The 18,814-nt window shown below is 45.4% G+C and overlaps 1 protein-coding gene across 2 annotated transcripts in view; it reads right to left on the reverse strand.

Annotated features, from left to right (window-relative positions):
* Nucleotides 1-2,220: 2,220 nt before the first annotated feature.
* P2RX6 (purinergic receptor P2X 6) overlaps nt 2,221-18,814 on the reverse strand; it is a 51,126-nt gene continuing 34,532 nt past the window's right edge. For both annotated transcript variants that reach the window (XM_089677465.1, XM_089677456.1), the window contains 2 exons: nt 6,616-6,693; nt 2,221-3,121 (listed from right to left, as the gene is read on the reverse strand). In XM_089677465.1, the coding sequence (XP_089533591.1) occupies nt 3,047-3,121; nt 6,616-6,693 (153 nt within the window). In that variant the 3' untranslated portion in view covers nt 2,221-3,046. The remainder of the gene's footprint in view (nt 3,122-6,615; nt 6,694-18,814) is intronic.

The raw sequence follows: 18,814 nt of genomic DNA on the forward strand, positions 1-18,814 counted from the left end.
AACTACTCTGGGCAAGTGATCAGGATTATTATTTTTTAACACATTATGATTGCTAATACCAATGTATTTCATTGATATTTGCAATCATTGTTACTGAATGAAACTGATTCTTTTCTTTCTGATTCTTTTGTTGTGATTAGCTGTGATTGGGCAAAGCTGATCACATGATACAGATGGGCTGTGATTGGCCCTGTCTGTATCATGTGACTGCCTTGACCAGTCACAGCTAACAACATAATTGTATATAATGGATGGCATGACAGGAAACCATCCATTGTATACAATTGACATGTGATCTGCTGTGATTGGTCACAGCGGTCACATGACACTGGCAATGGGCCGGTGTATTGATATGTCATCGGCTTTGTCCTGTGGACACAGCCGGTGACAGATCGCGCTGCTGTGTGAGTGGCTCATTTTGACAGGACATCATATGACACCCAGTCACAACGGCGAGTGTCCCGCCTTGCCGTCAATCTGCTGTAGGCCAGACGGGAATGTGTTAAACAGGTGCAATGCATTGAACCACCAGAGGTAAAAACTTTGAAAGAAGCTGCATGCTAATGAGTATATTCAGAATTTCAGCAGGGCTCATTTGGCTTTTTAATCTGAAGACCCAAATGAGGAAAATGTTAACATACTGGGACCCAAGAAAAAAAATGTAACAGTTCAAAGTCAAATAACATTGGCCATATATGAAAAAAAACACTGAACAAAATAAATATACCAGTGTATGGTCAGCTTAAAGCGTGACAACACTGCATTTAAGCACCACAAACCGAAAACACTATAATTTTTTATATTTAAAGAAAATTACCTCCATCCATGTCTCCATGGTTTATTTTGCTGAGACATAACTTTGAAAAACACCTGCTAGCATTTCTGGTCGTGGCCATCTTGAGTAAGGGCAGATGATTCATGTAGCATTTACTTCCTGAAATCCATCTGCACTTAGTTCAGGCATGCAGACAGGAAGGTATGTTTAGCTTCCCATCCGGCAGACTTCTGGGTATGATATCATTTGCCTAGGAAACCAGGAAGTAACTGAAGACATGTAAAAGAAAAGTTTAAAACAAGTAAATATGACATACTTTCCTATTTAATTACCAATGCTTGCAGTATAAGGAATAAAAATAGTGTTGATTAAAAGAGTGAAGTTCTGCTTTAACCTCTTGCTTATCGAGCACTTTTACCCACTTCGTGCCCAGGCCAATTTTCAGCTTTCAGCAGTGTCGCATTTTGGATGACAATTGCGCAGTCATGCAACACTGTACTCATATGAAATTTTTATCCTTTTTTTCACACAAATATAGCTTTCTTTTGGTGGTATTTAATCGCCACCTGGGGGGGGGGGGTATTTTTTGCACTAAAAAGAAAAAAAGTGCAAAAAATTTGAAAAAAAAGTTTTTCTTTGTTTCTATAAAAATTTAGCAAACAGGTAATTTTTCTCCTTCACTGATGTGCGTTGATGAGGCTGCACTGATAGGCAGCACTGATGGGCACTGATGAGGTGGCACGAATAGGCAGCACTGATGGGCACTGATAGGCTTCACTGATGAGGTGGCACTGCTGGGCATTGATGAGGAGGCACCGATAATGACGCACTGATATGCAGCAATGATGGGCACTGATAGGTGACACTGATGGGCGGTACTGATGGGTGACACTGATGGGCAGCACTGATGGGGGGGTACTGCTAGGCACTGATGGGTGGCACTGCTGGGCAGAGATGGGCACTGGTGGGTGGCACTGCTGGGCACTGGTGGGTGGTACTACTGGGCACTGTGATAACGTGAGGAAAGTGCTGCCGATAACCGGCAACTGTATTTACTCGGTGATCTGCTGTGTCATTGGACACAGCTGATCACGTGGTAAAAGGCCGCTGTGATTGGACTTTTACATCATTATGTGATCCGTTGTGTCTGTAGGACAGAGCGATCATGGAGATCACTGGGTGCACGCCGCTAGGGGAGCGCAGGAGAGCGCGTTATGGAAGGACATCATATGACGCCCTCCCAGAACTGGACAACCACACTGTAGTCATCATCCGGCTATAGCGCAGTAAGGATGTGGTTAAAGAGTTTCTAAACCCAAAACCAAAAATGTTATATATTTAATATATTGCAACTTCAACCTTTTAGATTTAGTGGTTGCATTGGTTTTCTGTTTATAAATATAATTTTTTTCCCTAAAGAAGCAAAGGAGACACTTGGACAGCAGTACTGTCTGAAGAGTGTATTATTAGACTTTACAAAGTGACTAACAAATGAATGCCAAACTACAGGTAACACTTTATAAGCAGTTACAGAAATTGTTTTTTTCCTTTAAGGACAAAGGTTTTACATAAATAAATAAATACGGACCATCATAAGCACCCCTCCAACTTGGTCTGTAAAAGGAAGTTCAAACAGGGAATCAACAGGTAAAAAAACTAGGTTGCATTGAAGACTTCGAAAAACAAATACTGTTTTGATAATGTTAGTGACGGTCTGCATCAAATATGTAATTTTTTAATTTGCCTTTAGCACCACTTTCAGTATCAAATTGCCCCTGTGCTGTGCACACATTCCTAAAAAACATTTGCTACAATCCTAAAACATGTTGTAGGTTAAAGCAAGCATTGCATTATAAAAGTGACTTATTACACCATATTCCCTCCATAAAGAAATGCCAGAATACATCATACAAGTGGTGGAAAAAGTTAGTAAATATACTTAGAGTACCCCTGTCTTCTGCACAGCAGAGGGTGATAATACTATACTTTCAGTGAGATGCATGGGAATGCAGAATATCCCAAATCTCAAGAAAACACTCCAGAAAACACTTTTGAACAGAATTACATTTTCATCATTAAAAAAAAAAGAATTTTTTAAAATAAAAACAAGTGTGCTTTTATTATCTTATTAACGTAAATCCAAAGTACATTTTTCTGGACAAGAAGATATGTGAGAATGTTAAGGAAAAACATTTCAACTTTGCATAGAGCAAATTTTTGGCTTGGATGTTTCAACTGATTGCTAAGGCCTTAGAAAACATCCGTTCTGATTCAGTCATTGTTAGTGGATGTTTCATCATTGTTGATCGTAGATTGTTCCGCTTGTTGGCCTTTTGGTGGTTTAGCCTGTATGAAAAAAAAAGTTTCAGCATTAATACAGTGTTTGTCACAAAATATAATTATGAAATGATCTTGGACAGCTTTTAGAAGTGAACATTATCAGCAGTGAGATTTATCAGCCAGCAGCACCCACTGCAGATACAGGGAAGAGTGACACGTCATATTACTTAAAGAATATGTTACCCCAACATTTCATATTCCTGATATGTGCCTACTGTATGATGTACTTCTATGAAAAAGTATCCTGTTCTCTTTATATTGCTTTGTGTGAAATACCTGGTGTTCCTGCCAGTTCCCCTGCTATCCTATTAAAAACTGACCACACTAGGCAGAAGAGAAAAGTATGGTCAGTTTTCTAATGTGCTGAGATCTCAGCTTGCTTTCCTCCGGATTAGACTTGTGTTGCAACTCCTCTCCCCGCCCCTGCATAGCTATTCACTGGGAAGTGTGCTGCTGTTTCTCCTCCCCTAGTTCTCTGAGCAAATTATGGGTTGAGAACAGAGGGTATGTAATCACTTAGAAAAAAGGGGGTAAAAAAGGTATTCATGATTTGTTTTATATGTATACACAAATGTTTTGTCTTTAATTTCTCTTAAACTGAATAGCTTGTTGAGGTGAGGGTTCACATATACTTTATGAAGGAAAGCCTGGGACTGGATGCAAAGCCCTTCTATGTGATACGGGCTATAAAAGCTAGTTATAATATGGATTCCCATTTGTGTTTAGCTTTCTGGAATTGGTGCAGAGACACATTGGGTGCCTTCAGCTTCCATTGTGCTCCATTAGGCTTCAAAGACGGCCAAAGACCATCACCTGAAAGCCATTGGGGAGAAGAAGTCAAGCCAAGGGACCTTGCAGACTTAGGACAGTTGGGAGAGGAGGTAAGTATTGTGGACTTTCGTTCTGTTTTAATGCATAGATTGCTATATATGCTCCAATATGGTGCATAGACTAGAGTTAGGCCTGCACCATAAAAAGGGATCTTGACAAGACTCCAGACAAGAATTCTACATATATCTGCAGGTGTTGTGCAGCTAAAACTGTTGTAACAGTTTTAACAAATTGTAAGGTCTTATATTATATTTATTTATTGATTGATTGATTGATTGATTGATAGCTATAGTAGCTGGTGTGTGTGGGGAAATACATACTTTTCCATGTACACCTTTTTCTTTAGCTTGCTGGAATTGGGTCAGGGACAAATTGGACACCTTCAGCTGCCATTGTGATCTACAGGTGAAACTTGAAAAATTAGAATATCGTGCAAAAGTTCATTTATTTCAGTAATGCAACTTAAAAGGTGAAACTAATATATGAGTTAGATTCATTACATGCAAAGCAAGATAGTTCAAGCTGTGATTTGTCATAATTGTGATGATTATGGCTTACAGCTCATGAAAACCCCAAATCCACAATCTCAGAAAATGTGTTGGGGACTTTCACAAGGAGTGGACTGAGGCTGGAGTCAGTGCATCAAGAGCCACCACACACAGACGGATCCTGGACATGGGCTTCAAATGTCATATTCCTCTTGTCAAGCCGCTCCTGAACAACAAAAGTCAGAAGCATCCTACCTGGGCTAAAGAAAAACAGACCTGGTCTGTTGCTCAATGGTCCAAAGTCCTCTTTTCTGAGCAACTTTTGCATCTCATTTGGAAACCAAGGACCCAGAGTATGGAGGAAGAATGGAGAGGCACACACTGCAAGATGCTTGAGGTCCAGTGTGAAGTTTCCACAGTCTGTGTTGATTTGGGGAGCCTTGTCATCTGCTGGTGTTGGTCCACTGTGCTTTATTAAGTCCAGGGTCAACGCAGCTGTCTACCAGGAGATTTTGAAGCACTTCATGCTTCCTTCCGCAGACGAGCTTTATGGGGATGCTGACTTCATTTTCCAGCAGGACTTGGCACCTGCCCACACTGCCAAAAGCACCAAAACCTGTTTCATTGACCGTGGGATTACTGTGCTTGATTGGCCAGCAATCTCTCCTGACCTGAACCCCATAGAGAATCTATGGGGCATTGCCAAGAGAAAGATGAGAGACATGAGACCGAACAATGCAGAAGAGCTGAAGGCCGCTATTGAAGCATCCTGGTCTTCCATAACACCTCAGCAGTGCCACAGGCTGATAGCTTCCATGCCACGCCGCATTGAGGCAGTAATTGCTGCAAAAGGGGCCCAAACCAAGTACTGAGTACATATGCATGCTTATACTTTTCAGAGCCTCGATATTGTTCTATGTACAATCCTTGTTTTATTGATTGCATGTAATATTCTAATTTTCTGAGATTGTGGGTTTGGGGTTTTCATGAGCTGTAAGCCATAATCATCACAATTATGACAAATCACGACTTAAACTATCTTGCTTTGCATGTAATGAGTCTATCTCATATATTAGATTCACCTTTTAAGTTGCATTACTGAAATAAATTAACTATTGCACGATATTCTAATTTTTCAAGTTTCACCTGTACTAGGCTACTGGGGTGATCCTGCACCTTTAAAAAGGAATGTGCTCCCTCTAGGCATACCTACCATTACTTTACCCATTCCTGTATGTACTCCCAACATGGAGACTCTTAGTCTGGCCATGCATGAGTATTATAATTATTATTATTATAATACAGGATTTATATAGTGCCAACAGTTTGCTCAGCTCTTTACAAAATAAAGGGAGACAATACAGCAACAATATAGTTCAATACAAGAGGGTTAGGAGGGCCCTGCCCCTTACAATCTATGAGTATTTTTGTTTTCCTGCTGAACTAGCCAAATTTCGATCCATGTATAGATCACACTATATTATACAGAGAACTTGAATTGCTAGTGTTTTTTTTATTTTTATTTTTGTAAGTCTGCTGGGATATATACTTTGTTTTGTTTGGTCTGTGCAAAGCCCTTCCAGATGGACCTTACTCTAAAAGTTAGCTATATATTGGGGTGCCACAAAATCTACCCAGCTTACCCAAGCACAATCACATACACCTACCAATTATATTGAAAGGCTATATACTACTGCATACACTCATGTGTTCCAACAAGTAAAAATACCTCAATATGTATAAATAATGCTGCACAATATTATTCAGATATTGCTAAATACTTTCATAATATGCTAAAAAAAAACAAAACTAAACTTCTTGTAAATAGTGTTTGGAAAAAAAAATATCCACATGTATTTGAATAGGTACATGTGGATATTTTTTGTTTCCAAACACTTTTTACAAGAGGTTTAGTAGTTTGGGGTTTTTTTGCACATAATGAAAGTATTTAGCAATATCTGATTAGTACTGTGCGGCACTATTCACAAACATTGATATAAATTGGGGTGGTTGCCATCTTTATTTAGGACTGGATGTTTACCTGTAGCTGTTGGCCAAGGGCTGTGCTAATCAGAGGTTTGTATGGATGGGTGGATGTGTGGATGGGGGAATCCCAATTGTTTTTTTTATCAGCTGGCTTTTAACTACTATGTATATTTTTCTATGCTGTTTTCTACATACCTCTTCATATTTACACTCCCAGTAGAAACTGGCTTTACTGTCCAGGTAAAGGAGAATCAGGTCACACAAAAGCGTTGCCTACAACAGAGAACACACAGGATTCTGTCTTTTGGACATTTCAACTACTGGAAAGAAGTGGAAGTGATAGAAAGTAAAACACACACACAAACTAAACACTGCAGTTAGTATGGTTAGAAACAGACTAGCTGATTATTGGTAGAGAGTTGTGACATTGGGGAGCAAAGACTGTATATCATATTAGAAATGAAAATTCGTTCAAGGGGTCCCACAATAAAATTCTTTTTTTTTTACAAACATTTTTTGAAAAATGAATTCAATAACAATCTGAGAGGTAACAGTTTTGTTACATAAATAAATCAAAAGATATACATATATAATTATAATATTACAAAATATGTATATATTTAAAATTATACATATCAAAAAATATGTCTTTATGTTCTCGGTACAAAATTGGGTATAAAACAAAGGTACAGTCATATCAAGTGCAATGCAACTCCAAAGACATGCTGGTAGGTTAATTGACTCCTGTCTAAATTGGCCCTGTCACGGGCGCAAGATCGCCGCCACCAACATGCAACAATCTCACGACCGCTGCCACCAATATTTCACGATCGCGGCGTCAGACCCCAGACCTTCTCACCAAACTCGTGACCAAAGGACTGGCCGATCCAGACCGCGATGTGACGTGCCTAACAATGCCAAACCCAACTGCACCCTACACAGCGATTTTCCAGCTAATGGATTTCAATCTCTGCCTGCAGCCTGGATGCACTTGGTACTGGGTCAGGTTAATTACGCAACTGACCCTTACACACTGCTACCACCCCTTTTTTGTACAGAGAAAGAGGAAACTCTCTTTATCAAATATACACTATAATGGTTGAAAAGTCGTCTGTCCAATACGGTCACCGCAGGCCGATTGGGCAGAGGATTAAACAAACACAGTAGCGTCTCTTTAGAGGCAGGAATTCGTAAATTGCAATTACACGCTTTAGAAACAGTAAAACACTTTCAGAAAGAAGGATTTATTACTAAAAGAGTCAAACAGGTGCAATAAAATATTTACAGAAAAAGATGTAACTAAGATATATATATATATATATATATATATATATACACAAAGAACCATAGCACAGCAAAGAGATAACAGGGAGAAGTTAAAGGGTTAAGTTACTTGCCATTTAAGCCTTTGATGTAAGCAGATCCAAGTTGCAGAGCGAAAGGGTCTCTCCAGGTGGTATTGATGTTACAAATGGGAGATGTCTTCAACTTCCTCCTTAGGCCTGCTAGCCCGTTTTTTAAAGTCCCCCAGCAGGGGGGTGGCTCGGAGTAACTGACCAATACCTGTTTAGGGAGGGATCGTCGGGCGGAACTCTGAATTAGAACCAACATCTTTCATAATCCATATTTTGGCCTATAAAACTTTCCAGCTGCACAAGCGACAATCTCTCCGTGGGTATTTTATTATGCAAAGAAGTCTAGGGATCATGTAGATATGAATTATGAGATTGTACGTTACACGGTGTACGAGTTCTATGTTTTGGCTCCCCGTGGCGTGCAAAACAAGTAGAGAGACCTATCAGAACGTCCGTCTGCACGTTGGCCATCTGCCGAGGTGCCCGGTTTTTATGTAAGTCTTCCATATTTCAAGATATGAAACATAGGGGAAAAACTGACTTGAGGAATGTTCATTTAATTCTGTCACCTATGCTGCTAGGTTTTATGAGGTTAAAATCTCTTTCAATTCCTGGGAAAAGCTGCCTTATCTCTGTTACGAGGTGAGAGATTCCACAGGTTCTTGGGCAGAGCGGCTCTGTCTCTCTTGGGAGGCTTTGTAGCTCTGGGCCCCCTGCTGCTCTGGCCTGCTAGTGACCCACAACCAGATGTCGCTGTGGCTGAACAGAGAGGAAAGGGGGGAGGATGCAGGAAAATATATTTCAGGATGGTTAGTCCCTTTGCCAAGATGGAGGTTGAAACCAAAATGGTTGAACTGCGTCCATCTCTGATGCGCGCTTTTGCAACACCTCCTCCTCAGGTGGGTGCATGGGAGGTTCACCGTGGGCCGACCTGGTATCGCTGCACTGCGGGAGAACCAAGGTCCGTCTGAACAGGAATCTGTTCCCCCCAGCACTACTGCTGAGCCAACCAAGTGGGTGGTCACGGGTGGGCACCAGTCGGCTGTGGCTGTCCGAATACCGTGGCCACTGCCGGGGTGCCCACCTGTTCACAGAGCACTTCGGCTGAGGGGTGTCACCTGCTAACATATTAATATGTAGCTTCTTGTCGAGGTAAAGAAGGCGATTCCCCTCTCCCACCTTCTTCCTCGGGCCTAGGACTACATCTGGCCTGAAGGTAGTAGCGCCTGTGCGCACCGGAACCGGACAGGCGGATTCTGGAATTCGCCTCCCAGTGGTGTCTACAGATACCCTCGTCCAAGATGGACAGTCCTCGTTACCTGTTAGCATCCAGGACACCAGTTCCTCCAGTTTCCTCTCTGCTAGGTCAGTCACAGGTCCAGCTGAGCCATGATATTTGCATCCAGGCGTCCTACCGTAGCCAGCGGCATCCATGACTGACGTAACCTGCTTTTTGGCCTGGGGAGCAGACCAGGCCACAACTGCCTCAGTCTCCCCATGCCCAGACCTCTGGGGGTCTCTTCCTACCGGTGTGTTCTAAAACTGAACCACTGACCTGCCCCTCTGACAGTTACCCTTATCGACTGTCAGACTAGGCGCGGGCAGTTGGTTTCTGACTAGTGACAGGGGCCCAAGTGGCTCTTCCCAGACAGGGCCAAATACCGCAAGGCCCCTAAAGTGGGCAACTGCACCCAGTTCCACTCCGCATTGCGGGCCATTCCTGACCGCTGGAGAGGTGGTCGGTGTGTTCTCAACCCCAACTAGCTTTCCCGTGGATTCAGGCAAACCACATGGGGTAGTGAAGGCTGGCTAGTCCTGAGCCTGCTGGGTTAGAGAAGGTGGCCTATACCCCTTGCTCAGGTCCATGATGGTAAAACAGCAGGCACCCTCCGGATGCTCCATGACCTCATGGCTCCTGGGCATGGGGTAGGCCACAACAGCCACAGGGCTGGCGTTCAGTTTTCCAAGGTCCTCAGAAAGCCTGGTCATCGGATCCTGCTTGAGGACTGAGACTACCGGGGATGCCCAGACTGTAGCTGACCCCTGGATTCCTGACTGTGCCATTCCCTTGGTCTCTGTGCCCCAGTCAGCCTGCACCTCCTGAATCCGGACACCATCTATCAGAGGCATTGCCAGCAGCTTTGGGACCTGAGGGGCAGGGAGGGGTGATTGGATCTGAGGACTGCAGCCCTCTCTCTGTAATCCAAGCATCCACCCCAATAAGGCCCCTTGCACCCCCAATCCAAGCGTGCTGTCCCTGCCTATGACATCTGTTTGTCAGCCTGTTGACACACCGTGACAAGTCAGATCAACTGGCAGGCTTTCAGGCTTCCACCCCCCTGGGGATAGGCCATTAGTCCTGTCAGGCCTGTGTTGACTCTTCCCAGCAGGGGAGTTCACACCTAGCCCCAGGCTATAATCTCCATATGAATGGCTTTCCAAAGCTGCCTTACTCGTGGGACTACAAGTCACAGCTAGCTTACCTCTGAAGCTCCTTTGTGAATCGCTTTTCAATGCTGCCTGATGTGTGGAATTACAAGTCCCAGCCGGCTGTTGTGTACCTTCCTTAGCAGGGCAATTCACAGCTAGATTACCTCTGAAGTTCCTTTGTGAATCGCTTTTCAGTGTGGCCTGATGCATGGAACTACAAGTCCCAGCCGGCTGTGGTGTACCTTTCGTAGCCGGGCAACTCACAGCTAGCTGACCTCTGAAGTTCCTTTGGGAATCGCTTTTCAGTGCTGCCTGAGGCATGGAACTATAAGTCCCAGTTGGCTGCCTAGCCCTATGCAAGGCCAACGGTTGGGCACTTATCAAGGCATAATCTTTTGAGCCTGGGCAAGGGATAGGCCTATCCAGACCATCCCTTTGCTCAGCCCCCAGAGATTGTACCTCTGCCCCCTTCACAGCACTGTGGGTGACCCCCAACACTGAAAATACATCATTTGTCTCATCATGAATATTGATAGGCTGTTGAAGGTACGACGCGTCGGGGAGATTGACTTCAATAAATATCATAATCATTGTTAGCATTACCAACCTTACCATCAACAATACTGACATTATCAATTACATTACTGATATTACCATCAATGTTGCTGACATTATCATCCCCATTGTCATCACAACCATTATCAACAGTCACGTTTATAATACCAATGACACATGAGTTCGATACCTCCCCAGGCAAGGGGATTTCTCTACTACTAATGGAGAATCCTGTAGCCCCACTCCATTCCCAGCCCCCTCCCTCTGTCCATCCACAGGTGGCCCAGACATTACCCCAATATCTGCCCACAGTACCTTGGCATGTCCAGAGAGTTCCAGGGGGCCCTTCCGGGTATTCTCGGTAGGGGCATAACAAGTAACAAGAGTGCCTAGATCAGCACCCAACAAAAGAGGTGTGAGAATTTCATCAGAGACCCCCACCTCCCTCATCCCCCTTCCCGCACCCCAATCTAGGAATACCTTTGCACAGGGTATGCGTGAACAGGTCCCCCCAACTCCGGTGAGGGTAAGGAACTTTCCTGGGATGAGGTTCCTTTGCTCAATCAGCTCTGGCTGGATCAAGGTGACTTCTGCCCCGGTGTCCCGGGCTGCAAGTTGGCGGGGGTTACCCGCATCTTCCTGCGAACAAACAGCAGAGAAGAAGAGTTGCTGGCCAGCTGCCAGATGATGTCATCTGCTTCTGCTTTAGACACTGCGTCCTGATATGTCTGCTTTTCCCATAGGCGAAACATCTGCGGTTGTCAGGCAGGAATGGCTTGGCCCCAGGAGCTGCAGGTGTGGGTGGATGGGGAGCTTGACTCTCCGACGTAGGAGAGGTTGCTAGGGGCGATTTCCCCCCTTTCCAGCCATTCGGAGGAGCCTTGTCAGGATCAGACACCCGGGTGTGGATGTAGGTATCTGCCAGATCTGCTGCAGCTTTAGTAGAGGCTGGCTCCCTCTCCAAGACGAACTGTCTGACGTCTGCTGGGCAAATGTGCAGGAGTTGATCTCATATCATGAGATCTTCCAAAGACTCATAGGAGTCAGCTTTCAGTCCCTTAGTTCACTGTCGGAATGTGGTGCGTAAGCGACTTGCCACATCCGTGTAAGAGCCCCCAGGTCCCTTCTGCATGGACCTGAACCGCTTGCGGTACACTTCCGGGGTCATCTGGTACTTCCGGATGATGGCATCTTTTAAAATTTCGTAATCATCATCCTGCCCTTCTGGCAATTCAACAAATGCATCCAGGGCCTTGCCTCGTAGCCCTGGTGTCAGGTACCGAGCCCATTGTGTTTGGGGCACATGGTACTGACAGCACATTTTTTCAAATGACAGTAAGTACGTGTCAATGTCACTGTCATTTTCCATCACTGGAAACTTGGCCGCGCCCACAGCCAGAGTGGTGTCCCTGTGATCTAGGGCCCCAAGGTTCTGAGCCTTGCCATCTCCAGCTCGTGTTGACGATCAGCTTCCCTCTACACCACCTCTCTCTCAGCCTGGCATTCCTCTCTGGCTGCCGCTGCTTGGCATTCCTCTCTCTCCGCCTGGCGGTCAAGGAACTGCAAGTGTGCCATAGGATCCATCTCCATAACACGTTTCAGGGCTTCCTGCATCCGAGGAGAGTCTCTGCTGGTTACAGGCACTCCGGTGCTGGCCCGCTCCGGCGGTAGTGTGACGGTACCATTCGATGATCTTCCAGTGTCAGTCTCTGTATGCCCATCCTGCGTGGCCCTCTCTGAACCACTGGGAATGTGGTTAACGGGAACCCCTTCATGTTCAAGTTCCCCCGAGTTCTGATCTGCTCGGATATCATACTCCACTAGATCACTAATCAAATCTTCAAGATTTTTTGCGACCGACGTCCAATCCTCGTGAGGCACATTCTGCACTCAAATCACCTTTGCTCATTTTCTTGTATTCTGCTGCACCAGGCATAATTGCAAGCAAAGATAGAGGAGAAAGTAGGAAAAGGAAGGAGCTGTTGCTATATGTCTCTCTCTATATATATATATATATATATATATATATAATATTCACCGCTTGTTTCTAAGGACTGTTTCCACAAAGGTTACAATCCTTCAGTGCAGAGCCAATTTTTAACACTGCACTGAAGCTCTTAATGCAATTATCCCACGTACGCTGCCAGCCAATATGTCACGGGCGCAAAATCGCCGCCACTAACATGCGACAATCTCACGACCGCTGCCACCAATATGTCACGATTGTGGCGTCAGACCCCAGACCTTCTCACCAAACTCGTGACCGAAGGACTGGCCGATCCAGACCGCGATGTGACGTGCGTAACAATGTCACACCCAACTGCACCCTACACAGCGATTTTCCAGCTAATGGATTTCAATCTGTGCCTGCAGCCTGGATGCACTTGTTACTGGGTCAGGTTAATTACGCAACTGACCCTTACACACTGCCACCACCCCTTTTTTGTACAGAGAAAGAGGAAACTCTCTTAATCAAATATACACTATAATGGTTGAAAGGTCGTCTGTCCAATACTGTCACTGCAGGCCAATTGGGCAGGGGATTAAACAAACACAGTAGCGTCTCTTTAGAGGCAGGAATTCGTAAATTGCAATTAAGCACTTTAGAAACAGTCTAACACTTTCAGAAAGAAGGATTTATTACTAAAAGAGTCAAACAGGTGCAATAAAATATTTACAGAAAAAGATGTAACGAAGATATATATATATATATATACACACAAAGAACCATAGCACAGCAAAGAGATAACAGGGAGAAGTTAAAGGGTTAAGTTACTTGCTATTTAAGCCTTTGATGTAAGCAGATCCAAGTTGCAGAGCAAAAGGGTCTCCCCAGGTGGTATTGATGTTACAAATGGGAGATGTCTTCAACTTCCTCCTTAGGCCTGCTAGCCTGTTTTTTAAAGTCCCCCAGCAGGGGGGTGATTCTGAATAACTGACCAATACCTGTTTAGGGAGGGATCGTCGAGCAGAACTCTGAATTAGAACGAACATCCTTCATAATCCATATTTTGGCCTATAACTTTCCAGCTGCACAAGCGACAATCTCTCCGCGGGTATTTTATTACGCAAAGAAGTCTAGGGATCATGTAGATATGAATTACACAGTACACGGTGTACGAGTTCTATGTTTTGGCTCCCCGGAGCGTGCAAAACAAGTAGAGAGACCTATCAGAACGTCCGTCTGCACGTTGGCCATCTGCCGAGGTGCCCGGTTTTTATGTAAGTCTTCCATATTTCAAGATATGAAACATAGGGGAAAAACTGACTTGAGGAATGTTCATTTAATTCTGTCACCTATGCTGCTAGGTTTTATGAGGTTAAAATCTCTTTCAATTCCTGGGAAAAGCTGCCTTATCTCTGTTACGAGGTGAGAGATTCCACAGGTTCTTGGGCAGAGCGGCTCTGTCTCTCTTGGGGGGCTTTGTAGCTCTGGGCCCCCTGCTGCTCTGGCCTGCTAGTGACCCACAACCAGATGTAGCTGTGGCTGAACAGAGAGGGAAGGGGGGAGGATGCAGGAAAATATATTTCAGGATGGTTAGTCCCTTTGCCAAGATGGAGGTTGAAACCAAAATGGTTGAACTGCGTCCATCTCTGATGCGCGCTTTTGCGACAGGCCCTAATATGTGTATATATGAATGTAAGTTAGGGACCTAAGATGGTACACCCCTTGAGGGTTAGGGACTGATGTGAATGTACAATATATATGTAAAGTGCTGCATAAATTGATGGCGCTATATAAGTACATGGAATAAATAAATATTTCAGAGGCCAGAAAATTAGTCTTAGTTATCATTTGGAAATCTATAAAGAAACCAAGGGTCCCATTTTCTGTCAAATAATTTTTTGGTATTGTGTAGTGTATGAAATATTTTTTTCCTTAATCATAATTTCATCTATCCTGGCTATAATTTGTGGAGAGTTGGTTATATTAGTTTTCCAATGAAAGGCTATTGCCAAATGTGTTGCTACACAAATGGTGAGTATAAGAGTTGTTACAGAAGGTGATGTATCTGGGATATCCTTAATTCCTTCGCCACCAGGTCCATACGTCATCTGGACCAGACAGCTGGGGGACTCCTGACTGTCAGGTGGAAGCAGTCAAGCGACTGCCCTTCCACAGCCTCTGGCACCGGTGCCTCCCCCATCCCCCCACCCCCACGTCAAGCTCCCGGCTTGTATCCAGGCCCCGCTTGCCCATCTGTGGGCCCAGGGAGCACCATGGCAGGTGTCGGTGGGTAGAGGGGAGAGAGGAGAACGGATGAATGTCCGCTCTCCTCCCCTTCTTTCTGTGACCCAGAAGGCAGCGTGTATGTCACTTCCGAGTCATGGCTGTCACATTCCCTGGCTAGATCTGTATTGCAATACATGTAGTAGAGACCAGAGGAGACATGTAGGATCTTTTAGACCAGTGATGGCGAACCCGTGGCACACGTGCCACAGCCGGCACGCCGAGCCTTATCTGTGGGCACGCCAGGAGAATCCAGCGGCGCGCTGTCTTCCCGGCTGTAGTATGCCTGACAGCCGGGTCCCAAGTGCGCATGCACAAGAAGCAGTGCTCTTTGTGAATGGTAAGGCGGTACCTGGGACACATGACAGATCCCAGAAGCCGCCGGACCAATCACAAAGCGCAGCGCTTCTCGCGCATGCGCACTGGGCATCCGGCTGTCCGCCCACACTACAGAAGCCGGGAAGACAACGCGCAGCTGGATAAAGGAACAGGTAAGATAAAAAAAAAACTCTGCGGAAGTATGAGCGGGTACCTGTCAAATTCAGGTACCCGCTCCCCCTCCCTCCCCAAAGGTCAGCAGTCATCCCTGTGCTGTCCGCAGTCTCTGGTCATCCCTGTGCTGTCCGCAGTCTCTGGTCATCCCTGTGCTGTCCGCAGTCTCTGGTCATCCCTGTGCTGTCCGCAGTCTCTGGTCATCTCCTGTGCTGTCCGCAGTCTCTGGTCATCTCCTGTACTGTCCGCAGTCTCTGGTCATCTCCTGTACTCTCCGCAGTCTCTGGTCATCTCCTGTGCTGTCCGCAGTCTCTGGTCATCTCCTGTACTGTGTCCGCAGTCTCTGGTCATCCCTGTACTGTGTCCGCAGTCTCTGGTAATCCCTGTACTGTCCGCAGTCTCTGGTCATCCCTGTACTGTGTCCGCAGTCTCTGGTCATCCCTGTACTGTCCGCAGTCACTGGTCATCCCTGTACTATGTCCGCAGTCTTTGGTCATCCCTGTACTGTCCGCAGTCTCTGGTCATCTCCTGTACTTTCCGCAGTCTCTGGTCATCTCCTGTACTTTCCGCAGTCTCTGGTCATCTCCTGTACTTTCCGCAGTCTCTGGTCATCCCTGTACTGTGTCCGCAGTCTCTGGTCATCTCCTGTACTGTGTCCGCAGTCTCTGGTCATCCCTGTACTGTGTCTGCAGTCTCTGGTCATCCCTGTACTGTGTCCGCAGTCTCTGGTCATCCCTGTACTGTGTCCGCAGTCTCTGGTCATCCCTGTACTGTGTCCGCAGTCTCTGGTCATCCCTGTACTGTGTCCGCAGTCTCTGGTCATCCCTGTACTTTCCGCAGTCTCTGGTCATCCCTGTACTGTCCGCAGTCTCTGGTCATCTCCTGTACTGTCCGCAGTCTCTGGTCATCTCCTGTACTGTGTCCACAGTCTCTGGTCATCTCCTGTACTGTGTCCGCAGTCTCTGGTCATCTCCTGTACTGTGTCCGCAGTCTCTGGTCATCTCCTGTACTGTCCGCAGTCTCTGGTCATCTCCTGTACTGTCCGCAGTCTCTGGTCATCTCCTGTACTTTCCGCAGTCTCTGGTCATCCCTGTACTGTGTCCGCAGTCTCTGGTCATCCCTGTACTGTCCGCAGTCTCTGGTCATCTCCTGTACTGTCCGCAGTCTCTGGTCATCTCCTGTACTGTTCGCAGTCTCTGGTCATCTCCTGTACTGTGTCCACAGTCTCTGGTCATCTCCTGTACTGTGTCCGCAGTCTCTGGTCATCTCCTGTACTGTGTCCGCAGTCTCTGGTCATCTCCTGTACTGTCCGCAGTCTCTGGTCATCTCCTGTACTTTCCGCAGTCTCTGCTCATCCCTGTACTGTCCGCAGTCTCTGGTCATCCCTGTACTGTGTCCGCAGTCTCTGGTCATCTCCTGTACTGTGTCCGCAGTCTCTGGTCATCCCTGTACTGTCCGCAGTCTCTGGTCATCCCTGTACTGTGTCCGCAGTCTCTGGTCATCCCTGTACTGTCCGCAGTCTCTGGTCATCTCCTGTACTGTCCGCAGTCTCTGGTCATCTCCTGTACTGTGTCCGCAGTCTCTGGTCATCTCCTGTACTGTGTCCGCAGTCTCTGGTCATCTCCTGTACTGTCCGCAGTCTTTGGTCATCCCTGTACTGTGTCCGCAGTCTCTGATCATCCCTGTACTGTGTCCGCAGTCTCTGGTCATCTCCTGTACTGTGTCCGCAGTCTCTGGTCATCCCTGTACTGTGTCTGCAGTCTCTGGTCATCCCTGTACTGTGTCTGCAGTCTCTGGTCATCTCCTGTACTGTCCGCAGTCTCTGGTCATCTCCTGTACTGTGTCCACAGTCTCTGGTCATCCCTGTACTGTGTCTGCAGTCTCTGGTCATCCCTGTACTGTGTCCGCAGTCTCTGGTCATCTCCTGTACTGTGTCCGCAGTCTCTGGTCATCCCTGTACTGTGTCCGCAGTCTCTGGTCATCCCTGTACTGTGTCCGCAGTCTCTGGTCATCCCTGTACTGTCCGCAGTTTCTGGTCATCCCTGTACTGTGTCCGCAGTCTCTGGTCATCCCTGTACTGTGTCCGCAGTCTCTGGTCATCCCTGTACTGTGTCCGCAGTCTCTGGTCATCCCTGTACTGTTAATTAGTTTGCACTACTGTACGAGTTGTTTTTTCTAAACCAAAAGCTCGATATTCAGGTTTCATTGCAGTGTTGGCACTTTGAAAGAAATAAGTTGGTTTTGGGTTGCAGTTTGGGCACTCGGGCTCAAAAAGGTTCGCCATCACTGTTTTAGACCCTGCTCGTCTCAATAAAGAGAACCTGTCACCTAAAAATCATCACTTAAGTTACACCCACGCACATAACTCCCCCCCAATAAAAAAAATTTGAGGCCTCCTCACCCCAACATATTGTCACATACGAACATAAACACACACGTCAGGACCTCTACACACACGACGATTGCGATACACATGTTAAATATCGCCGTGCATGCCGGAGTGAGAGCAATAATTTTAGTGCAAAATCTCCTCTGTAACACTAAACTGATGACCTATAGGGACTTTTGAAGCATTGCCTATAGAAAATATAGGGTACTGAAATTTGCACACAAATTTTAAGGTTTGTCATGTTGGGTGTCTATTTACTCGGCACAACCTCACCTTTCTATTTTACTAAAAATGTGGGTAATTTATTGCATTTGTTTGTCCTACAATTCACTTTCGTGAGTTTTTTACTGACATTTTGCATTTCCTAGACCTTTGCTATAATATCATGTGACATAAAAAATTGTAACTACCACTATTTTATTCTCTAGAGTGTTTCAGAAAATATATAATGTTTTGGGGGTCTGTGTAATCTTCAATCCTGAAATACGGCTCTGGCAGCGAAAGGGTTAAACAATAAGCAGTTATGAAATGTTACAATGGTATTAAATTAAAAACTTCTTTCCAGGTAGGTGCTAATTTTTCACTGTCCTAGAAAATATGTAAAAGTGTACCTGGTTGGGAACAACCTCCAAAACAAAATGGTGATACAGAAGGGTAAATGAAATATAAATGAGATTGAGTATAATACCATCTGATAAATAATTTTACAGCTGTTTCACGTATTGTTATAGATCTGGTACATTGACAGAGATTAAACCACCTAGAATCCCATTCCTGAGTAGAAAATTGTAAACTTAATTCAGTTTCCCAACATAACATATAGGGTAAACTTTATGCTGAATGAGTTGAAATTATTGTATAAAAGTGAAATAAGAGTTTTGTAGTGAAATAGGGGTTTGATGACATATGTGCTCAAATGTGGTTATGGGAATATTTTGAGGT

The sequence above is a fragment of the Staurois parvus genome, unplaced genomic scaffold, assembly GCF_062004578.1.
Source record: "Staurois parvus isolate SC_StPar_1 unplaced genomic scaffold, SC_StPar_1.0 ptg000014l, whole genome shotgun sequence".
In the NCBI taxonomy this organism is placed as follows: Eukaryota; Metazoa; Chordata; class Amphibia; order Anura; family Ranidae; genus Staurois; species Staurois parvus.